Genomic DNA, 25,668 nt, shown 5'->3' on the forward strand with positions numbered 1-25,668 from the left:
CAGTTTCTCCCTGCCACTCCTCTGAGCCATCTGCTTCAACAGTGGGTCCAAATTCAGAGAGAATGAAATGAGGGGGAATGAAGAAAAATATCAAACCAGAGGTTTTTATGAGGCTGCTGGACAAAGAGGAACATGGAATTCAGCAGCAGTGATCCTGGAGCCTTCAAATTCCTCAGTATCTCCCTTTCAGAATGAAGAGACAAGGTCAGACTTGGCAATAAATCAGAAAAAATGTTTGGAGTCTCTGTACCAAACAGCATCTGCTTTTAGACCTAACAGTCAGGGTCCAGCATTCAGTTCCAGTTGTTCTTTCTTGTAATTGCAAACACTAAGAAACTAACACAACTATTCAAACAAATTAAAAATGCTTTTAAAAGTTTCAAGAGCTTTACAGAGCCATGTCTATCTCAGCCTGCAGCAGCATTAGTCGGGGAGAGGGTTCATGAGCAAGGATCAGTCCTGCCAGGATTAAACAACACTCAGTGATGGATCATGAACAATGGCTCAGTGTCTGGAGAGTTTCAGCACAGTCTGCTGAAGGGGGCAGTTTTGGAGATGGCTGAACACCTGTGCTGCTGATGAATGGCATTCTTCCACAGCTCTCAATTAAATTCTTTCCATGTTCTTAAAGAATGACTCAACAATTGTTCCTCTCAAAAAAAAGTGAATGAATCTTGACTTTTGAAACATGTTAAAATTTAAAGTGTATTTTATTTTTAGGCAGTGTATGCGTGTCAAGCTGTTCTCTTGGCAAAATAAGAGCAGCTCAGGCGACCAGCAGAGCAGGCCAGCAGAACAGGATGATTCACAGTAATCAAACTTTGAACAGATGCTTTTCCAAATTGCTTCTGTGATACTTCTCAGTTACAGCTCCTACATCCTGACTTACAGGGCTGTCTAAGCTCCTGGCCTCACTCTGTCAAGCTGCCAGCCAGCACACGCACTGATAAACTTCTTCAGCAATTCTTGGTGCAGCCCTTCTGTTTGAATTCTTTGCTGACTGCTGATTTAACCTCACAGCCTGCCTGACTTCAGAAAACTGACAAACCTGGGGTTTCTGCCTGATAATGTTAATTGGGTTGAGCTACTCTGTTGAAGTCAGAACTTCATTTGAAAAGCCTGAATCGTGCAAGAGAATGAAGCTGGTCCCTAATACCTCAAACACTGCTGCAGAGGCAGGGAGTGAAGATGATCCTTCCCTGCTGGTGGACAGGAAAAGGAGAGGAAGACAGTGCCATGGCTCTGCTTCCCTCCTCATGTGGTACCACAAGCAGCACATTTGTTCTGGCAGAGTGTGAGAGGATGGTGAAATGGAAGATGACAATTAAAAAACCCAACCCTAAACTAACTGCAAAAGTAATTGATTTCCTACACACTTGAGCTTCTGCTTGGGGTTTCTGACGTAAATGTAGGTGCTGCTGTGTCTTCCTCAGTGGCAACACCTATGGGAGAGGTCTTTCTCCTTTACTCAGTATTCAGAAAACATCCAAAAGCCTAATATTTATGAGTTTCAAATCCTCCAACTTGACTCAGACTGCCTTTGGATAGACATAAGAGCAAAGCACACACTCACTAAGTCAGGTTAAAATTACTGTTAACCTAAAGGCTCCTTCTCTGAGCTCCCAAACAGAACTGTCCATTCTGACTTCCACCCCACAGGAAGGGAAGGATCTGCATGATACTATACACAGACACAGACATATCACAGCACCAGCCTGAGAGAAGACAAGTAATGGCTAATTTCAGACTTAATGGAGCAAGAGATATTTTATGATAGCCTTTTAGTATTTCTCTAAATTACTCTAAAATACCACCTTTCAAGTAACATAAGCTAGATAAAAAAAAATCACTAAGACCAGCATGAGCTTTTATCACACTTAATAAAAAAGAAACCTCTCACGACCTCCTGTGAAAGAAAACACAAATATGGATAAATACAGCTGAGCTCCTTGTGATGACTGACAGCAGCCAGAAGAGTGCCTGGTGCCCCACAGACACAAGTCAAGGCACAGTCCCAGTCCTGAGGCTTTTACAGTCTGAATTCAGAAATGACAGCACCTGAGGCTCACAGGGACTGCACCTGCAGGCAGCACTGAAGGAACTTACTGCCATCATATCCTGCAGAAGCCACTTCCATGCACTTGTGTTCATGTTACTGCTCGAGGTCTTTGTGCTAAAGTATCAGGACCAACAAGGGCAGAACTGCCTGTTAGTCTCATGTGCTGCTAAATAAAGCAGCCCTGGAAATTGCACAAACTCCTATATACCTGTATGCTGTCTGGGTGATGAATCAAAACTATGGGACCCTGACTGCAAACTACCTGCTGAGTTTGTACCACGGTTTGTAGGGGTTTCTCAGCTGCCATTCAGAAAGTGGCTGGTGGAGAGAATTTCCAACAGTAACAGCTGTAACTCCCCAGGATATTTTTGTGCCCAGTGGCAGCAGCCTCCTGTCAGCTGTCACATACTGAGAAGCGTTCCCCCAACAAAGCCACCTGATTAATGGCAGCATCAACAGCTTCATGGCAATCACAGAAAAAAAGCTGAATATGTGTTACATCCGATGGAAATGTCCCCACCAGCATCAGCACCGTGGCTTGATTAAAATCTTACTGCAATTAACAGAAGTATTACCACTGGCTTTGGAGAAGGAGCATTAAGCCATTTCCTGGCTTTTTTTTTTTTTACAAGACCAAGGTTGAGGTAGTAACTTTCTGGCCAACACAGCTAGGAAAAGCAGACAAACTAGAGCACAAAGATAGAAAACAGGAGTCTACAAGTTTCTTAAACAGAACTATAAAATATCAATTCTAAACAGAAATCTAACTTTAATCTTTTACTTTTCTCTCATTTTAAGAACAACAAAGTCTGTTTAGGCTGAAGGGCTCATTTTAGAGCACCAGTTTAACTTTCCAATAAATAAAAACATCCACACAGAGTTTCCTAGCTTACAGGCCAGTTTTCTTATAAATAACTGCAGTGTTTACTCTATTTGTCCACTACAGTGCAAATATTGGTGTACATGCTCGAGCCTGATGGATGACATTATTAAAACTAACAAGTAGATCCTCAGCAGAACATTACTGTGTACCCAGCAGTCTAATTATGGTCAGACAGAGCCTTAATACAAACAGATCAGGCAAAATGGCTACCCAAAAATGTATGACACAACTACACAAAACCAACAAATATCTTCAACCTGCTGACTGCTCATGACCACTAACTAAAGTAGAAATACAAGGCTAATTCCAAGCTAAGCAAACACAGAAATCCTTAGCATTCTACAAATCATGCTGAAAGAGTACAGAAGGAGAAAGATATTTGATGGTTGGGTCTAGGATTATTTCTTATTAAAATAGACTCCAACATATTTTTACCAGAAGACTTGTCAAACTAAATCCAACAGCTTGCAGATTACAGGATTCTGAACCTGAAAATTAAAAATTTATATAGTGGAACCTGTGTCTAAATAAAATTCCAGGAGTTTGAAGGAGAGTTTATAGATACATATATATCCAAACACACAAACCCAGTGAGAATTAAGCTAAACTTCGACCATCTCTCACAGTCACCTTCCTATATAAATTGGCAAGAACTTGATAAGGAAACCCCAGGCTCTGGCAAATTCAGGTACAAAAAATTCAAAGTACTTTGTCATGCTTTTAGAGATAGTAATTTTTTCCAGAATGAGCATTATCAAGAGATGCATGCATTCACATAAATGGATATAGAAATGCAAACACAGACAGATATATCCACATATTTTTGCATCAATCTAATTTGGAAGCAAAAATAAACAATGAGGACCAGTTTCTCTCTGGTTTGTGTCCCAACAGACAATTATTATATCTCTTCAAAATAAAAAATGGCTCACAGGAAACAGAAAGCTGCAAGTTAAGCCTATCAGAGCCACTGGTCACAGGGCCACATTGCAGTCATGCAGGGTTAATGAAGATTGGTGTAATTTCCCAGCTAGAAACCCAGGCAATCTGCAAGACAGCTGAAAACCTGCAAGATTCAAAAAAAGTTTTCATTGTACACCAGTACAGCAATGCCTCTTCCCTCCCTAGGATGTGCAAAGACACAAAACTTTATTTTTTACCTCATCAGCCCATCCATTTCTCAAAAGACACAAGCTCAGAGGCAACACTTGTTCCCTGTGCTGATAAAGAATTTTGAATTGGCATATGGGTAACAGACCTTTCATTTGTATTTTTTTCTATGTACTCTTCAGGCCACTGCAGACCAATTATTTCTCATGTTCCATGGCCAGAGATGTCAGACATTAATTACTGCATTAAAGTTCATCATGAGAAAAATATAGAAATGTGGAAATGAAACCCACTGCACCTCCTTGGCTGTTCTGGCAGGAAGAGTCTTCAAGACTTCCAACAAGTCACAAAGTCATGGTCTAACATCCTGGCTTTCCTTTAATCTATTTGTCCTGCTTGGTAACATCTACCCATTTAAACTTCCCCAAGAAATGAAGTTAAAAGAATTAATTCTGTCTTTTCTGGACATTAAACAGAGGAATGTGAATTTGCTGACTCAGCAGACCAATCTTTAGCTGAATATTATCTCTACACCAGATGTTCTAAGGTGAGGCCAAAAGATGACCAAAATTATCCCAAAGGCATCAATTACAAGCAAATTATCAAGTTACCATCTTCTCTCTGGACACAGTCTGCTGTGAAGTCAAAGAATCATCTGGGATGGTTCCCATGATTGCTGTTTGGTATTTTGCATCATCCCTCTCTAGAGCTGGGTGTCAGCAGCTAATGCAGGATCTGCTCCAAAAGGGAAGAGGATTTTGATTTACATGACAGGAGTTTTCAAGTTAAGGATATCTACATACATTTGAACTTAAACTTAAGTTTCACTATGGGCAACAGAGCATTTATATAACTTTTAGTGTTTTTTAGCTAAAGACTCCAAGTAGGTGAAATTTACTTACTTTTTCATTTACAACTATAGCATAGAACAGTCAGAGCTGATCAGCTTGGAGTCAGGAAACTACTAAATCCAATTATATCATTTATGTTTCTTTGCATTGTAACCATTACTCAAGTGTGGGACAGAACCTCTAAAAATAAGGCTATTTTTAGATTCCTAAATACAGCTGTGACCATAGATTGTGGAGCAGCCATCTTCTCTAGCCCCTCAGTTTTGCTGAACTGTGACTACAATGTAAATCTAACTATGAAGTGGGATATCCCTGCAAAATCCTCATTTTGTCAACCAAACACATGATGGCAAACCATGATCTTTGCATTCTTGGGTCAGCTCAAAATTTGATCACTTCTGCCACAGCATCTGCCAATAACATATTACAGCTTGTACTGTAAAATGAGCTTGTACTGGATTGTAACTGCATTTTCAGCACACTGATAAACCCAGGGAAGATTTTCAGTGGTAGGAAAGTCCTGTTACATGCCCAATTCCTATTTGCATTATGGTATGACACAATGACAACTGAAAGCTTGGAGCTTGTGCTGAGGCAGTGGGAGAATTGTTAAATAAAAACCAACAACATTCCAAGGACTTAGACTAACTTTCAATCTACTGAGTGCACTTAGTGTAGCAAAATCCTTCCAGGACCAGACACCCTGGAAAACAAGTTGGGTATTACAAGTTGGGTATCAAGCTACCAGATGATCAACCAAAGCTGAAAAAACCCCCAACAAATTAAAAACCAATGCTAGTCATGCTTACTTTGTGGGCAAGGGTTGAGGGAAGTTTTATGCACACTTCCCCATGCTGTTTTTTTGGTTATCACAAGTAAAATCTCATCTCTAGATGATTTAAAACTTGCTCTCAAACTTGCATTTAGCCTTGGCAGCTGCAAGACAAAAGAAATGTAAAAGTACAGTAGGCAACTGTCCTTCATTTCCTTCCTTTACTCTTACATATCCTGTGTGCAACTGGAATGCTTCTATTTGATTATCCAGTGGAGCAAATGCTACAATGAATGCAATCATGCCTTATTACCCCACGTGTCTGAAGTCTATTGCACAGCTATGTACAGATGTTTTTACACAGCTTGGGTTTTTAGCTACAGGGTCTACAAAACAATAGAAACTATCTGAAATGTTTTTAAGCCAGCAAAGGATAAAGGCACTGTAAAGCAGTCAGCTGGATAAAAGCCATCTATGTCTGACAGGAGGAGAAGAAAAACCTCAGAGGTTTCTCAATTATAAATGCATCAGCTTTCTTAAACAACGTCTGCAGCAAACTGACCAGACTGGAACATGTAAACAGAGGTAAAAATAAAAGTTCTTGCAGTGGAAAGACAAAACACAAATCTCTGGCTTGCTGAAGGGATGAATCCTTATTTTACTGACCTGAAGAAGTGCCTGCTAACCCACAGAACCTGAGCTTCCACTGGGAAAGCCTGGGAATGGGTAGCATTGCCTGTAGCTCAGTGGCATGGACTGAGAAGCAAGAGTGGTGGCTCAGCTCTCATCTCACATCTCCTTGGGCACGTCCCTCCACATCTCCAGGCTTCATCTCAAGCAGTACAACAGGGATAACTCCTCCCATCTTTGGGAAGGTGAATTTTTCTAAGGAAAAGCCCTATTTGTAAATTCATTTCCTTCTCTCAATTAACTGTTTTTACAAAAATGAAATAAATGAAAATGCAAAAATAACCCCAGTATATTGTTTAATGACACAGGTCTGTCAGGGAGACACTGTGAATTAACAGGTGAAGAACCAGACTGGAAGTCGGATGTGCAAAATCTCTTTCCTGCTCCTGGATAAGAAACAATGAGCAAATGATCTTCTAATGGCCATGCTTTTCCCTGTCCACCTGGTCTGCAAGTGTGCCATAGCAGATAATCTTGTTTTCTGCTGCAGGAAATCTTGGTTTGGCATTTCTAGTTGGTTATTTATAGTGTACTCACAGCAGGTTTGACACTGGAAAAAATAAACATTATCTCTCTTTCCACAGCCTTGCATTATAGAAGAAAAAGAGAGAAGCAGGATGAGCTATTAAAGCAGGAGACATCATTTTATTTGTTTAACGTTCATCCTTGCAGGAATCCCCCAGAGAAAGAAATCCTCAGCAAGGGGAAGTGATGGAGCTGGGGTGTGAAACAGTGCAGAAAGCATGTAAAAACCCCCAGCCTCATTCTACATGGATACAGTGAGAGACACCACCAGAAATACTCTAAACCCCAAAAGAGAGACCCCTGTCCACAGACCTGACATAGTAAGACTGTTCTGCCCATGTCTGCCTCAAAGGCTTCTCAGCTTCTCACACACAGTAGCAAGGAGCAGTTCCAGAGCTATTCTTGACAGTTGTTTGGCAGTATGTGCTTAGCTAGATATCAATTAGGCTTCTGCCTTCAGCTTGTCTGTTTGCAAACACAGTGACCACTTTCAGAGATAAAGAGCAGACACTTCTTTAAATTGTGATTAAATGGGATTTAGCCACAAGCAAAGCCTTGGTTCCTAGGCAGTGACCTACAAATCAGCTCTAATATAGAAAAAAATCAAGGCAGAAAACCATCTAGGAGATAAAACCATAAATTCAGAAGCTCTAGCATAGTATGTTCAGGTGAACCAAAACTGCAAGAACTGCCTGTCACAAAGACAACAAAGAAAAATAAATGTTTCTGATTACTCTATACTATAAGCCAGCAGAAATATCTACTGCATTTCTTCTGAGGGACACTATATTGTAAACTCAGTGGGAACTGTTAGTTAAAGCAGTAATAACAAGTGTTTTTCCTCACAGTGATTGCATGTCAAAGGCCCAGACCTAGGAAGGGGGTGAAGGGTAAAAAGATGGGAAAGGGAACATCTTATGCAGGTATCTGCCCTGTAAGCTAGGAGACTGAAATTCCCAGGTGCTTTGTGTACATGTCCATATAATTTCACACAGATATAAAGGGCCCTGGAGTGGAATGCAGTACATGTTTTCACCTGTACAAGTCGAGCTCCACAATGATTTAGTACATAAAGTGAATTATGACATGGAGCTGAAATGAATGAATAAAGTCAGAGTATCAGAATAAATACCAACAAAGTAATGGCAAACATTTTGCCTCATGACATACTCCTTTTAACAAAGGCCACAGAAAGAAGCTTAGTTACACACTGATGTGACATTAGGCTAGGATTTGCCTGATGGCAAAGTACCTTAACAAAACTCTTACAGCCAGTGAGCTTTCCAAAGATCTTTCATTCAAATAGTAATCAGCACCCACCTTGAACATCAATGAGATGCGATGGCCTGAAGGATGTTTATTGAGAAATATGTTACCAGGTAAAGGAATAACTCTGGTTCCTTTTTTAGACAGTTGTTCTCTTTTATTTCTCAAAACACATTACTGTGAACCATTAAGAAAACCACAGGAGAAGGTAAAAATATCAAGCTCAGATAAGCTTAAACATCCTGCACCACCTTTGGGGCGAGTCACAATAACGAAGACAAAAACCTCTGGCACAAATCCTGGCTGGAGGGTTTGAGCAACAAGAAAAGCAAGATTTAAGATCAGTGGAGATAGGCTAGCAAACAAAAGCAGGGTGGTAAGTTGATGAGAAGATTTTGGAGATCCTGGTTTACAGTTAGACTGTGTATTTCAGCAAGTGAGCTTAAGTATCTATGAGCATTAATTACCAATAGCAGTTTGATGGTGAAGGAAACAAAGGGCCAGGTACAGAGCAGGAAGTGTGCTCTTCCTCCACACTGACAGTGTTTAGTTCCAAATTACTGAGAAGGAGTTAGCTTCAAACATACCCCAGCACTGTGAGGCCAATTGTTTTATCTTGTGGGATGGGTCTTACAAAGATAACAGACAAGACAGATAAATAATTGAAAAATAAAAGTGCTTGAAACACATTTTGGGGCTACAAATGGAGAATGATGTATGGGGGAGAGCTAACGAGGAACTGCTGGAGGTTTATGAAGACCAAAGTGTAGTAAACGTAGGGAAATTCCATGACCTGAGTGGGCAATCCACATGGTTAGTGATGGAAGACAGACCAGCCAGGCCTTTCTGTGGAGAGCAGCCTCCTGATGTTCAGGCACAGTTGAACAAAGAGAAGATGAAGAACAAAATAGGGAGAGCTGAACCACCACCACCACCAAAGAGAAACAGACCCTCAGCAAAAAGGCAAGAGGAAGGGTTAATCAGCAGTGCAAATGAGGCTCTGTGATAGTTCATAGCAAAGGACTGGAAAAACATGGAAAGGGAACAATGATGAACCCACAGAAAATCTGTCACTAACCCTCCCCTTCACAAAACACTTTCATTTATTTTAATTACACAAGTTGACTCTTGCCCCCAGAACATGAAACAGAGAGAAGATGAAGAAACAAGTTGTAATAACTGGAAATTCAGTCAATAGTCCTCACAGATTAATAAACCTGAAGAACAGAACAGACTGATCAATCACCTCTTTTCCTCAACAGACCTTCAAACAGGACCATGTAGGCACTGAACTAAGGACTGTATCTTGCTTTTGGATACTGCATCTCCTCCAGAAACTTATTTTTCAAAGGACACCAAGAATCCACTGGTCCTTAGTATATGGAATGAACAGACAAAACTAAACAAGAATACCGAGCTGCAAAACAACCCAAAGGCAAATGAAATGCTCCACTTTCCACAACAATAAACTCAGAAAAGAATATAAAAATTCTATATCTATAAAATAATATCAGCATTCCACTCAACCAGCTAACATTGCACACATTCTAAGTTTTCATATAAATCAGTGAGAAAGTTCATATATTTAACAATAAATATGTAGTCTGTTAAAACTGCCATGCCCAGCTTTTTATTTTGACATACTGGATGGGGGGGAATTGATTGTGTGTCTGTGGCCTTTGTACTTTCTGTTTACCTTGTCTTTCCAAGTGCAGACTGATCAGCTTCACTGTGGTTTCTACTGGTTTTGTTTTCTGGCTCTCACAGACTGTTGTTTCTTTGCAAGCTTCTAAAATATTTCAGTGATTGTGAATGCTCAATTAGCATAATAGACATTTCAGCTGATTTTTAGGAAGTACAAAGGACCATCCTCAGGATATCAGTCTTTCCAAAGATGTCTCAGGTACCCCAAACTCAGTAGTCTCTCTAGAAAAAAACCTCAGCCAGTTTTCTGACAGAGGCCCAAAGTAGGGCTGCATGTCTCAGACAGCATATAAGACCAGGACCAAGATCCTGAGTCCACTGAAATCACTAACAACAAAACTCTGACTGAGCCCTGTGTAAGCAGGATTTTCCTCTGGTCATTAGCTGTGAGCCTGTGAACAGCTGTACACATGTGAAGCAGCTTGGCTGAAGCCATGGCTCTGAAACAAGAAGGAAAAGCACACGAGGGACACTGAAGTGAGGAAGAGCAAGGGTTACAGCAGCAGGAATTCCTGATTACTTGAGGGACTGTGCTCATCCCAGTACTTCTATTAAAATTTATGCAATCTTATATTACACTCACTTGGCACACAAATTTTCAGGGGGAATTTGGAAGAGGAGAGATTGCTAGCTGGTGAAAAGAAATTGGAAGGCTGTTGTGGGTAGGGTGGGGCCTGAGAGATGGTAGCAATGAATATGCCCAATAGCACAGTTCTGCACAGTCTGGATTGTGCAGCCCAGCATTTATTCCCTAGCAACCAAAAGGCAAGGGAAAAAGTCTTCCACTGCACTGTACCATGATTTCAGAAAGCCAGCAGCCTGACTCTCCATGGCCCTGCACAGCCACGAGTGACATAAAAATCTGTGGTGCTGCAAGGTCTCTTTCTTTCACCAACACCATCTGGCAATGTCTCTTTAAGGGACACTTTAGCTTCCTGTATTTTCATTTGATTGCCTTAAAGTGCATTTGATTTTGGTTCAAAGGACAAGCCCAGCAAAGCTTTTGCTAAAAGCAGGCACTGCTTCTCTAATGAATTGTTTTAAGCAGCAGGTATTTCTATTTATTCTGGCATCAAATAAAAACCCGCCCTGGAATATACAGAAACATTCAACACGAACCACTATGGAAAATGTTTTTAATGTGAGAATTCCTTTTCTTTTCCACTCAGAGCAAACCAGCTAGTCTTTTCACTTTCCTTGGGGATTAATGCTCTGTTGTGACACTTTAGGGGACTGGAATCAATATTAAATAGGGTGCAAGTGTTAAATGGACAGTACACAGGACAGGCAGGACTGACCAGAACTGTTCCAGAACTGTTCTTTGCTGTGGAGGTCCCAACTGCACAAGCAAAAAGCCAAGAAAAAAGTAAAAGTGTACAGTCCTTAATTCAGGTGTTCTATATGGAATAATAAAAAAAAAGATTTCAATCTACTTGGAGACATAAATCAAATGTTTGCAAAACCTGGGCATATTTTGAAACACTTCATTATGATAAACTCATGAGAAGAAAGCAAGGTGTACCTACAAAGGCAGAGTAATTGGCTAGTAGTACCATGATGTGCAGCCCTTTGTGACACCACATTTCACCCAGAACCCTCTTCCCACTCTTGAAAGAAGGGAAGGATTAAGATGTGAACACACTGGTACAGCAGAAGGATGTAATCTGTGCAATCACCCAGCAGACAGTGACAAAACCAAAGCACAGTTTCCCCCTTCCCATGTCAGTGTTTGGAAGATGCAAGAAAAAAGATGCCAATTAAGGAAGGCTTTCTAATCTTCAGGACTCTCAGTAAGTTATCTTCGTGCCAGAATGATGAGAATGTTTGCCACAAAACATTGATTTGCTTGGGGAAACAGTCTGGAAAACTGTGTTTCTGAATCACCTCTGCTTTGATGCTCAGTTTTCTCCAGGCAGCTATTCCTTCAGCTAAAGCTGCCCACCTGCAGTGTACACACTACACTGCTTTCTTTTCCCCAGCATTAAGCACACATGACTGCAGCAGAGGTAAAGACATTTTTTCAGCAGGGCATTTTCAGGATATTTAAGATACATTCTTATTTTCCATTTCCCAGTTCCACACTGCCCCCACTTTTGGTATTAGCTGAAGAGAGGGGAGCTTCAGCTTGGATGTGGGGTAACATGTACACTAAGGAATCAAGGCCAAGCTTTGCCTCGAAATATGCAGGATCATTCCTCACTAACCATAAAGCTGCTTATTTGGCACTGGCAGTGGAAATACTGAACGAAAGGGGCATTCTCAATCTGCTTATGTCACAGAAAGGTTGGATTCTGACAACGTGCAAGGCTCCAAGCTGCAGCCTGATATTAATAGCTAGACATTAAACTCTCAATTTGGCTGGGTTAGAGGCAGCTCAATTGGAACAAAGATTTTTCTGCAGGAAACTGGTTAGAGTCACCTCACCACCAGAGATGAGTCTGAAGCTGCAGCAGACTGCAGACTTTTTGACTGGTGTGTGACAAGGCTGGGTCACACAAAGCAAAGCTTCCCTGCTCCAACTGCAGAGCAGACTGGAGGTCCCACCACTAAGGCTGCTGAAACACAATTGGTGCAAAGGAATCACACACAGGCAGATTATTGTTTGCCTTCTCTCCCCCTCCTTTTGAGTTCATTACTTCTTAGGGGTAAACTTACATAACCAGGCAGGGCAATGAGCAGTAACAAACTATTTCTTAAACAAACGTGGCTCTGTTCCTTGATGCAGTCAGTAGGGTATCACCCCTCAAAGACATACCTACATATTTTCACCATTTTTGAGCTTGTTTCAGCCATTATGTAACCTTCCACACTACCTTGGCAGCTGGGCCAAGAAAATTTGAACGAAGTCCCCAGAGCAACTGGTTTCAGTGAGGGGCCCCTGCCAGAATACAAATACAAACCTCCTGCTGCTGTTTTCTCTCTGTGTCTGCAAGGCAGGCAAAGATTCCAGGCAGGTTTTTCAATATGGATCTTTTTGAGCACAAATGAATGCCTCTTACAGGACATTTAAACTTCACAGTCCCACTTCCGAACAACAGCTGGGCCTCAATACTTCCAGCAGGGAAAGTTTTGCTTCCCTATTGCTCACAATGCAAGGAAAATCAAGGCACTGTCACTAAAAACATATTACATACAGCTTTCTGAGTCCTCCTACTTCAGTACACATCATCTCATAGAGTCTTTATGGTCCCTTAAACATGACTAAGCAACCTTTGATTTTGGACTTGTATTGCATCACATACTCAAGGGCATCACACTGCTTTGTATGAAAGTTTCCTAAGCCATGCAAGCTCCTGTAGCTTTGCACTCAAAATCCTCATTTCACAGAGGTAGACAGAAGCATTCAGAACGCAAGTGACTTGCCAAATGTCACACAATGAGTCAATGCCAGAACTGGGAATAGAGATCAGGATTCTGGAGTCCAGATTCTCTGCCTTACCTAGAGCAGTAGCCTCAATCTCCTAGTTTAGGAGAGTGCCTGCTCACTAGAAGGATGTTTCTTCCTTTACAGGATGGCAGTGTACCACACTGCAACAGCCAACTTCATTCATAAGCAGGTATAAATTCTCCATTGGAGCCACATCCTGCAGCAAGTCTCAGGACAAGAGAGTACTTAAGTATTGTAAGAACAGAAAAGTAGTCATAAAATTATTTCCTTCGTCATGCTATGTTAATATCATTCCCTGAACAGAGATCTTCAACAAAACTGTCTTTAAAAATGGAAAGAGCTCTGGTCTTAGTCAGCATGTGTCTTCCATCAGCACCTTTTTTATTTTAAAAAACTTCTTTAGGGTATCTTATCACAGGCATCTCCAGATACAGGGACACAGTTTATGAACTTTTTGAGGTGCAAGAGTGTTTTACATTGGACACAGAACAAACACATTGTGAGGAATTCCCACTGGAAAGAAAACTTGGATGCAGAGGACAGTCCTTGCTCACATTTGAAAATAAAATGTATTTTTCAGCTGTGTTTCACCCTACACAACACAGAGAGGAAAGGACCTGCCTTCTGCAGGTAGTCTCAGAGCTCCTGCTGAAGGCACTTTCCCCCATGCTCTTCATCACCCACTACCCTCAGCATGGCAACCCCCAGTCTGTTGGGGGTTACCTCTCTGAACATCAGCTGGAGCATAAGACCAGCTGAAAATCAAGATGCACACCAAGTTTACATACAATGCAAAATAAAAGGCTGGTTGACTTTGAGGCAAGTTTAAAAAAAAAAATCATGCAGTCATCATGGAGAGGATATTGAGTTATGCCTCCAAACAGTGCTGCTACTGTGGTAAGAAAAAAAAAAGTACCCAAACAAACAAGGAGAACAGTTACAGTGAAAGTTACTGCTACCTAAGTTAATAAATAAATAAATACACAAACAAAGTGTTTAATGTTTAGGATGTAAGGACTCTGTGTATCCAGAGTTTGGATAAGATTAAAGGCAGTTAGGAAGTAGGAGGCAGAAAAGAAGATTTAACTTGGCTTTCCTACAATGAGGTATTCTTCTCTGATGTCTTAGTGCCAGTCTGATCTGGGAGTGCTCTTACAATAGGAAATACATTCATTACTTACCAAATCTTGGTTTAGGTGAGAGAGCACTGACAGGAGCATTGTACAGATGCACCAAAAGACAGTTTCTTTATCTGCAATGCTCTAATTCCACATGCACTCCAAAAAAGTAGAAATATTTAAGGTTATTTTCTGAACTGAGACTTGAGTGCTTAGGAGGGGTAAATATGTAATGGTTTACTTATAATTCATACCCTGCTCAACAGAGGTATACAGAACACCACAGAGGCATACAGAACAGCAAAAGTAACATAACAGAAAACCAAAGAAGGAAATATTGCCCAGAAAGCTCCTTTTAGCATAGAGTTGGCTATGAAAATTCTCTCCCCTACTTCTTTGACTTACCCACAGTGTCACAAGGCTCATCTTTGTGTACGCAGAAATCTGTCCTAGAAAGAAAAACAGAAGAGAAGTGAAATGCATCCTGTGCCTCCAGACTTCAGGCTAACAAAAAGCAGTGATGCATGACTCACATATCATGGGTGCTGAGGTTTGGGGTTTTTCTTAAGCTGCTGTGTAGTCTACATGGTGACAACACAGGGAGATAGCAGTACTGATTGCTACTAAAAGACTACAGGCAATTATGTGAATGAGCTCCACATACTACAGTCCAATTCCAATTAAGATTTAGCAGGTAAAAGAGGACAGCCTCCTTCTTATGTCAGACTTCCACAGAAAGTAGATTAAAATGGAACCTCTTATTTTTACAAGAGAGCCGGAACAAAAAGTAGTGGACACCCTGTGGTGTCACAGCATCACCAAAAATGGCAGAAGGAGACACATGGGGACACTGCCTGAAGACACAGAGCTGGTCATGTATTTCCAGAAATTTTAAGTTCTTCTTTTCTGTCCATTGGAACAGAAGTAGGAATAAATAGATAGATGGTGAAAAGAAAGAAGACAGAATTTCAGGATTGGCCAGGTAACAGCCAGGTGAATTGGCTTCAGCTGAATGTATTAGCCAGATTTGCTATTTTATGATTTCAATCCAAAACAGAGTTTCAAGAGACTTCATTTGATCTCTGTTACCCCCCCATATCTCAACCAGTCTCTCCAGATCTCATCAAGGCAGAAAGAGATATTACATATGCCACTGGCACCCACAGATCAGCCAGGGATCCATGGAGCTGCATTAAACAGAAACAAAATCAAAAGCCTTGAAGCTCATCAGCTAAGTGACTCCACTTCCTGTGAGAAGATTTCATAAAGGAGATTCCTTGTGACAGACAAACAAATGTGGGAGGAGAAGTATTTTATAAGTAAATTAATGGTTTGAATACATTTCAGTAAGCACTTAGACATAAACTTTAGGAGCTACCTTCACCAGACCTACTCTGCAGTGCTACCCACTATGAAGAGGAGCTGGAGGAAAGCATCACATGTGCTAAAGCATTTCCCAAGTTCCTCAACCCAAGGGAAGCTGAGGAACCATAATCTCTGTCATTATGGCTTTCCTCACCCTGTGGGGAGGCTAGTGAGAGAATCATATTAGTACATTTGGAGTGTGTCATTTGAAATGCCTGAATCTCCAGTGGGGTTTGGAGTTTCAGATTTTGGCAGAGAGAAGATTAAAAATACTTAAGAGAAAGATAATCCTTTGAGAACACTTAGAGAAAGATAAATACTTAGAAAAAGAATCTACTTAGGCAGATATTAAAAATACCTTTTTCTTCAAGAAAAATATGAAACAGCAAAAGGGATTTAAGGCCCAAGACTGTGGCTGATGAACTCAAACCGTTCAGACTAAATTCCTTTGGAAGTCACAAATCAAGTTGTCAAGAGCTTGGACGGAGAGAAACAACAGCTATTTCCAGCTCTTGTTAAGCAGACATTGAAAACTAACCATGCTTCAGTGCAGAAAAACTATAAACACCATCAAAGTGTTAAAAAAAAATCAGATAGGAACAAAACAAAATCGGAAGCTATGACCACACACCAGCCCCAGCTTTCATTTTTCACTGCAGCCTTCTTGTGTCTCGACACCTTGGCATTCCAGCCTTTCCAAAGAAGAGTAATGACAGTCTCCTGACAGAGCTGGCACAAGCAGGCCTGCTTGAGTTCCCAGAGCCAACTTGACAGAGGTTTATTTAAGGTCTTATTATGTTATATAAACTGGTAAATCAAACAGATGCTTTTCTTGTGACAACAGATAGCTGAACTATTAGTAGATGGCAGGAGGCCACTGCTAGAAAAGCATCTCTCTTTTCGGTGGCTGTCCAGCTCTGCAAATAAAGCACAGCAATTTTGCTCCCTGCACTCAGTTGTACAAGGAAAGGTGTCTGGTGCTTTCAGGCAGCTCCCTGGAGAAATCACCACCATGCCATGAAATGAGGGGTCTTGTAAATGATCCAGCACAACTTGCAGACTGTCCTAGAGGGGTAGAACAACCCTTGTCTTGTAAGAGAGTGCTGTGGTGCTGTCTGATCAGGGAAGGACTTGAAACAAGACAGCAGGAAGAACAGAACATGGCTGTTCAATTCACTGCATGAAGGCCTAAAAGTATGAAACCTTCTCAAAACATCCTTTAAACTGTCTTAAACTTAAGTCCAAGAGATGCCACCCATCCCTTCAAAGATGCTGTTACCAGAGTGCAAGGCTTTAGTTCATCCAGATCTGTTGTGAAGGTTTTGCCTCAGAACTCTGTGGCCAAACCAAAAATCACATCCAAACCTCTAGTCACAATGAGCTTGATGGCTCTCTGTCTTCCTGAGGCAAGCAGCCACTCCACCACAAAACCTACACACTGAAACACCTATAGCCCTGTCCTGGCAATCAGAGGGGAGGCAAAGGCTGAAAAGCTATTAAGAAAGTTCTGTCTCGCCTGTGGATCAGTCACAACAGTGAGGTAAGATGGCCCCATCACAGCACTGAAACTGATCTGCTTTGAAAAAGGTTTCAATCACAGGTCTCTGGAGCATTTTTGAGCTCGACTAACTCTGTATTTTTGAAACGAGAGCTTGATATGAATATACTTTAATGATGCTGCAAGAATATGAAAAAGATATCTTAATATTCATTGTATGTGCAGAGGTGTCTTATCACACAGATTTGTTAGCAGAGTCATTTATAGAGCTACATTGCAATAAAACTCCTGGTCCAGGACATGCAGTTCACATCCAAGATCTGACCTTGGATAAAACATTGAAATCACACACTGAAGCAAATTTACTCCTCACTTCTAGCCACTGAGTGAACTGAGCAGGACATGTCATCTCTAGGGACCTGTGAAATTCTCAATCAATATCACTTATATACTGTGCAGAGTGTTTCCATTAGCAGACTTAAACAATTCTTCTAAAAAAATGACGAGTCAGTTGCTTTGTTCAATAAAAAAGAGCCAGAAAAGAAGAGCTCACAACTCCTTCTACAGTCACTCTTCCATCTGGCTCACACAAACTGGAAAAAAGTACCTAACTGTGCTAAGCTGAATTCTGCAATTCAAGTCCTTCCTGTAAGAAAGAAGGACAGTAGCTGAACTGTGCAACATGAATAACAAGTATTCTGTTTAATGGCCACTTCCCAGCATCCTTCACATGACATTTTTTGACCAGTTTAACCCTGCAGGGTCATAAAGCTAAAGGACAGAGGAAACTGGTACATTCAAACACCTGCCAAAGAAAACTTTCCATATCTTTCCATACATTTAGTAGCACTACACACCCAGTTTCCTCAATGCACATTGAATTGCTGCATTTGCTCATTTAATGGGAAGGCAAAGGGCTGGAGAAATGTGGGAAGGAGGAGCAGGCTGCAAATGGAATAACTACACCAGTATGTCAGGGGAAAGAAAAAAAAAAAGCCTTCTCTTGATGACAGCTCTGAATTCTGTTCCTATCAGTGTTGAGTCATTCCTTGCTCTGCCACCACATCTCATAGCCCAAACACCTACAGCCAGGAGGTGGGGAAACCTCCACATCCATGTGTCTGAAGATTTCCTATGGAATGCAAAAGACAAAAGATCCAGAAGAGGAATTCATTTTGAATGGGACATTGTAAGACCACTAAGATACAGATTCTGCAGAGGGAAGTTACTCTGGTCAACTGCCCATTAAAATATGAAGTATCTTAATGAAAGATGATGAAAGATATGAAGTATCCACAGATGCCAGAGAGCTGAATTTCTTGAAGTTTGAAAACAGAATTTCAACAAGAGAAGTCTGATGATTACACAGATCATGACACTACTCAGACCTTCAGAGCTTTAGCAGATGATTCCCTTTGTCTTATTTATTTACTATCTGGGTGACCATGGTACATCTTATTTTACAGACATACCTGGAACTTAATCAGGTAGATACCACTAAATTCCTACAGGAGGGACATTTGCCACGTAGGTCATCTACTTTTGCATACAAATGAGTATATGGGGACTGTTTGTTAGAGGTGAAGTTTTTGAAAGGCAAGCATGCTTTGGTGTTTCAAATGAACACAGCCAGATTGGAACCAGAGGGATTTCTTCAGAGGTTGACCCCAAAGAATCTGTTTCTAGTCCTAAAGCAGCTGCAGCTGCTGAAAATCCAGCTTCTGCTTTTTCTGGCACAATTGCTTGTCCTGGACATGTTGTTGCTCCCATATCCTCTACCACTGGTCCATCTGTACAGTCTGGGGAGGGTCCAGGGACACACACACACTTCCAAAGCCAAGAGTAGAAAACCTCATTTTCCTGACACTGGGACTGGGCTGCTGGGCCAGAAGTCTTCCAAGCAAAGTGGGATCCTCTATGCAGCAGAAGCAGGATGGGTTAAGGATAACAAGACAGCAAGAAGAAATAAAAGACTGCAAGTACACACTGCTGGCCTGTCACACAGGAAAACCCTGCTCTGATGCACAGCCATGTACTCCTTGGCCTGAACTTCTCACAAAATCTGATTTTTTCTTCTAACCTAACTGAACCTGTACTTCTCCAGCTATTCTAAGTGCAAAACCCTGCAAATCTGCTGAACAATTATTCCTATAATTCTTCCTCAGATGCCCAAGTCCAATTCATTTAGCCTCACATTATGCATTCAATTTTATAAGCTGCAGAGAGACTGCACAGATGAAATGCTCTGCTCATTCTCTCCATCCTGTCCTTAGAGCACATCAGAAGAAATTCTCTATGCCTCGCTTGTCATGCAGGACAACTGGATGCCCAGATGAGTTTAACAAAAATGTTAGTTATTTATTTAGGCCCTGGTCCAATGAAGCACATGCTTAACTATAACCAGGATGTGCAGCCCATTGACTTCAAAGGAACTATTCACCCTGTCTGAAATGTTAAGTATCTGTTTAAGTGCTTGGTTGGACTACAATGAATACAGAGGAGAGAGAAGGATTTGGGGGAACTGCACATGTCTGAAGGTACATTCCTAGGAACTTTGCTGGCCCCGTGCCCTGCTCATCAGCTATTTTACTGAACTCTCACCACAATCCCATAGATAGTTTGCAATGTGACTGTTAACATGAGAGATTATTACAATCAGAATAGCAGTTTATGCAAAAAAATTTTTATTTTCTAGCTACATTGTTGGCAGAGAGAAAAAGGTGAAATAAGTGAGTAATACTGAAGTGCAGTACCAACATTTTCTGTCTCAAACTGGGAAGAGAAGGGGTAGAAAGCAGTGTTTTTCTAGCACACACAGCATCCATACTACCCTGTATTTTTGTGCTCACCTTCACTATTCCTGTCTGTAACAATGTATTTTTCATTTACATCTGAAAATATGCAATTTAAGAGACCATTGATTTCCCTCTCAAAATTTATGCTGTGGGACTAGCATTGCATTGTGAGGCTGAGCTTAGGTAGTGAGGGAAAAAAAGGCTAGAGGTTAATAGGGACAACACCCTCTTTGCTTATTTTAGCTGGGCTGTACCCTGATGTGTTTGATACATTAATAGCTACAGAGCTGCAGGCTGCAACGAATGTTGCTGAAGTATTCATACACAGATTATTTCCTGTCTGAAATGAATGCAGCAGTTTTTAAACATTTAAAGAAATAAAGAATGGCACCCCTCCTCTTTCTCAGTTGTGACAGAGAAAGGGTGTTAAAGCAGTTATTTCCTAGGGCAAAGAGAGAGGAAATTAGTTTATGGTACTCATCTCTCACTTGCTTTAGGAGATAACTCCTTCACCACCTCCCTGCTTCTGACACACTGTCTGCTCCTCTCAGACTGTTGAGTTTATTCATACCTTATTACACACAGAGCACTTGTTCTCAGCTGTGTTCTCAATTCCACCACTTCTTTCTTCTAGGAAAGCTGGCTTATGCTCCAAACCTCACCTAGTCTTTCCACTCCTATCAGCTGGTGTGAGAAAAAAGTATCACCTGTGCTACAGCCACATATTGCCTGTATCCTGACTATGACATGCTGTTCTTAGATCACTGCTAGACCAGATAACCCCATCATTGCCTATGGGCCACTACTGGTTGAAGTGAAGCTGTAAATCAGACCTTACTATACCTGGTCACAAAAACAGCAGCGTCCACAGGAGGGGTGTCATCCCTTGCGCCAGGAACCTGGTTGTTACCAAGGTATTTTGCCCCACCATATTCTTCATTTTGCCATTGACAAAAGCTCTCCAGAGACCTCTCTCCATGGTGCCCAATAGACAACTTCGCCTTTTGGGGGAAAAAAAAAAAAAAAAAAAAAAAAAAAAAAAAAAAAAAAAAAAAAAAAAAAAAAGGTAAAAAAAAAACAACATTATCAGTCACTGTCTTTACATTAAGCATTAGACCTCTGATGAAAAATCAGAGGCTCAAAAATATAGATGTGATAGGACAAGTGTGAAACCAGTTTCAGCTGAGCAGGTGAACCAGGGACTTTGGAATCCACACTGACTTCAGTCACTGGATCTACAGAACAATTCCATCAGCTGGCAGCAGTCACAAGCTTCAGTACAGTACTACCTTCAAAAGTCTTGCTAGTCTGGAAGTTATATATATATATGACACCATAGCCATTTAATTTTTATTCTTCATAACAGTCAGTTAACCCTTGAGACTAGTTCACAGATACAGCAGACAAAGATTTACCAGGAAGAATAAATAAAAGGACTTCCACTCCCACAGCCCCCTATATTTTAATACTGCCTGGTGAAGTATGGCAGGCACTACATCCAATTTGCTATCATGTGGCCAGACATGAGCCACTTCTCCATCCCCACTGGCACAGGGATCCTGCTCTGCCTGTGAGACTGCCACAGCACAGTTATAGGAGCAGGGTAAAAATGAGACAGAACTCACGGGACGGCTGCGGAGCAGGACTAGTTTGGTCACTCGAATGCTGACTTTAATTCCCAGACTTTGGTGCTGAAACATGTTGTACACCTGTCAAAATGCAAAGAAAACATCCACATTGTGTCTGTAACAGTTTTAAAATCTAGTAAGAGTTGAAGGAATTAATTGTAACTAGAAAGTTAGACATTTGTCCTTCAAAAAAACAAATCAAAACTAAACTTTGTGATACTACACTTAATAAAATAAAGAATTAAGAGCTACTGTGTTACCACTCTAACAGTTCCATATACTACAGTGTAGGTAAACCACATACAAAACCATAATTGGTTTGCTCCTACCATATTGCACTGGGCTTCACCACCTGACCAATTTGTCACAGACTAATCTGAGCTAGATGCAGCATTCAGGGGTAAAAAACATTAAAAAACCAAACCAAATCAAAAATAGTCATGTTAGTTGTAGAAACAAAAATACTCTTAACTGGAATAAAGAGGAGAAACAACAAAGGTACAAGAAAGAAAAGGAGAGAGAGATTCCAAAGGAACTCTGAACATAAACCATAGTCTCAGGAGGACGGACATACGTTATGAAGCATCCAACTAGTATGAATCTTCAGCATTTAAAGATCAGAGATAACTGAATGCAAGATGAAAAAATGGTGTGTTTTAGACTTCAGGAAATAGAATGGAAAAGCAATTTCCCTCTGTTATTTTCATATCTTATATAAGAGAATAGTAATAAGGCGGCACATAATGACACAAGCCTCGGGAAATACAAAAATAGCACCGGAAACTACCTTACTACTTTCTCCAGATTTTGCATTCCAGCTCAGATAACTTCACCTCATTTTTATAGGTTACAACATAAGATATTAATTGATGTCAGAATATTATTCCATCCATTTACCCAAGAAAGAACGCTTTGACTAAACAATATCACAAAAAGGTGAGGGAAAGGTCCTTTTTCAAAAAGGTGTAAAATACCACATAATAACCAGTGGATTAATACTGTATTCCCTACTCAGTCAATAAAATAAAACCAAGAAGAGAGATTCTTGACTAATGGGAGGCAGGATTTGGCTCCAGCTAAACTATATTCCTTACTCACATCTTGTTTGGCTAAGAGTATGATGCAGGCTCAGCTAACTTCCTACAACAAACCCAGGACATGAACACATTTTGGATATTATGTTTTCAACACATAGTATTTTTCCTATTTATGCAAATACTCAGGAATGTGCACAGGGTAAGTGTGTTCTTAAGCCCTTTAGTGTTTGGGTTTGAATTTAAACACACCCGTAAATGTTTCCTATAATTTAGGCACAGATTGCAAGACAGACCTACTCAGTATTTGACCCACTGACCTTCAGTATGAGCACAATGAGCCATTTATCTTCCCCAGGGCTGGTACACAAATGCAGACAAGTGCTGGTATTACTTGCTTAGCTCTGGGGGATGTTGGTAGAATAGCTCAGGCCTCTCACGACAGACCTCGGGGAATAAACTTGACACTTGCAGAGAAAGGCTCTGACAGTTGACCTGTGTGTAAATGGAGAGCTGGACTTTCAGCTGAGAGGGTAACTGAGGCATCGTGCTCATCAAGTCAGTCTCTCCTGTACCACTACAGAGGCAAACAAGCATTTTCCTCTGCTGGATTTGCCTTTGATTTGCCCAGCTAAGTGCTAGCTCTGACCATGCCATAAAGCTTCCACTCATAAAACAAAGGCACAAACAGGTTCTTATAATTAAGTCTGATGCTTGTCTTGATGGTGCTTGTCTTTCCATCAGAGCAGACATGCTGTGCACCTCCAGACCCAGCACTGAGAGATCCAATCACCACTGACCTCAAAAGGTATTTCTCACTGGCAAAACTTGCATACTAAGAACCAGCTGCTGGAGAGTTCATGGTGTCATTTTGAAAGCTGTCAGCCCTTCTTCCTTTTTTCCTGTGCTCTCTTTCCTAAGGATAATTTCACTGCATTTGTATTTGCATCCATCAGTGACCTCAGAAGATGTACCTAACAGCAGCAACAGTTGCATACAAAACTAAAAAGACACTACCTGTGCAAATGAGGCTTAACTTTGCTTGTGTACTCAAGCTTTATTTGCTTATTCTCTTAAATGGAGCCCAGAGAAACCCCAGATGGATGGCAGTTTGTGCTGCATTGTATGAACAATAACCTTTCTCCCTGCTAAATAAGCCTGACTGGTACAAGTGGCTGTTCTACTTCAGCACCACCAAACATTCAAACACAACCTACCTAGAAGAGAGACAGACCCTTTCTCATCAGAGATCTGAACGAGATTTCTCAGTCCAGGAGTTCAGACTGTTTCAAAAGGAAGACACTTCAGTGCAGCCAGACTGGTTTCTCTACACTGCATTCAGTGCTTTAATGTGTGTACAGGTAAACACCCTGTGACTTGTCTGACACCACAGTGCCAACCTGTCAGACTCTGATATGACAGGCTGATAATTACCACTGCGGCACAAATCCAAGGCTATTAGCAAGCAGTGTTTTTCCTGATGTTTTGGGATAAAGAGTACGCTGAAATTTGAAGACATGGTGCAAGCAAAGGCTGCAGCATATATTCTGGCCATGCTTATGTGTTGTTTATCTATAAGAACAAACCTCTAAATAGATTACTTTGGGAAAAGGCAAAGTATGATAGCTAACAATACCCGTATGTTGAGCAAATAATTTCCTAATGAAGTTTCAAAATCTTCTCACAGATTAAGTGATTGCCATGGGACCAGTAATATTTTTTGTTTGATTCAAACAACTCTGCAATTTCTCAGGATTTAAAGTGTGATCACAATAAGCTCAGCTGATGACATTAGCACTATGATTTAAGATGATCCAGCACCAGAACCACAGGACACTGTCAAAACAGCACAGGCCTTTCCAATCTTCTTGAACAAGCCAAGCTGTAGAGTGGAGAGACATCCCCAGCATCATCTGTCTTCACAAATTCTTCTATTTCTTTTCCAGTTAGCAAAAAGCCCCCTGTAAAGTTTTATACAGAAAGGTCTACAGAGATTTAGCTGGCAACTGTTCACAACCTACCCACAAATAAACTTGTCTTTCAAAATGAGCTAACAGCTGCAAGGAAATTAGAAAGAAAACAAACCTAAACGTGTGCCTGCAGACTAGTCTGCACAAGTGAACATCACCACCCAAACAGCTCTTGTTAACCGAGTGAGTACAGGATGTAGACTCTCATCACCACCCTCAGAGGACTTTCTCAACCAAACAGAGTGGAAGTTGCACCTAGCCCAGACACAGGGCTGTGAAATGGAGACAGAGTTTGAGACTGGGAGGCAACCAGCCACATGGCACCTGAGCTTCTGTGACTCCATCCAGCTGCTCCCACACAACCTCTCCTCAGCAGCACGGGGACAAAAGAAGGTGAAAAAGCTCATGGATCAAGATAAAGAGAGGAAGATTGATTACAGTCTGAGGCAAAAAACACTTGACTTGGGGAAAATATAATTCATTGCCAATTAAAATAATCTGAATAGAAAGAAAAAGAGACAAATTAAAACCCCTGCCCCTCAACCTTATCCCACCACTTTTTCCCAGGCTCAACTTCACTCCCCAACTCCCAGCCCCCCTCTCTCCTTACCCAGAGCTTTGCAGAGGGCTGGGGGCTGTGGTAGGTCCATAATAGCTCCTCTGCTTCTCCTTCCTCCTCACACTTTTCCCCTGCTGCAACATGAGTCCTCTCCATGGGCCACAGTTCCTGTCAGGAGAAGCTGCTTGAACGCAGGCTCCTCTCCACAGGCTGCAATATTCCTCAGGGAATGGCCACCTGCCTCACTCTCATCTCTCCACAGGCTGCTCTGGCACCTGGAGAAACTCCTCCTCAGAAATTTTTTCCTCACACTTCTTTCCTCAGAGTGTCCAAAGCCCTTCCTTGATCCTCTTCTCCCTGAGGTGCCAGCCGCTTTCCTGCTGGGCTCTGCTGTGTCCTGTGGCGGGGCCACTGCAGAACTGGCTGGAACCGGCTGGAACCGGCTGGGTCTCC

General features: G+C 41.3%; 1 protein-coding gene across 1 annotated transcript in view; it reads right to left on the reverse strand.

Moving 5' to 3' along the window:
* The window catches only part of ADAMTS17 (ADAM metallopeptidase with thrombospondin type 1 motif 17), a 168,812-nt gene that overhangs the window by 112,329 nt on the left and 30,815 nt on the right, over nt 1-25,668 (reverse strand). Inside the window, exons 5-7 of the mRNA XM_030456917.1 lie at nt 21,650-21,733; nt 20,868-21,025; nt 14,772-14,815 (exon numbers count right to left, since the gene is read on the reverse strand). Of these exons, the coding sequence (XP_030312777.1) occupies nt 14,772-14,815; nt 20,868-21,025; nt 21,650-21,733 (286 nt within the window). The remainder of the gene's footprint in view (nt 1-14,771; nt 14,816-20,867; nt 21,026-21,649; nt 21,734-25,668) is intronic.

Source organism: Calypte anna, chromosome 10 (genome assembly GCF_003957555.1).
Source record: "Calypte anna isolate BGI_N300 chromosome 10, bCalAnn1_v1.p, whole genome shotgun sequence".
In the NCBI taxonomy this organism is placed as follows: Eukaryota; Metazoa; Chordata; class Aves; order Apodiformes; family Trochilidae; genus Calypte; species Calypte anna.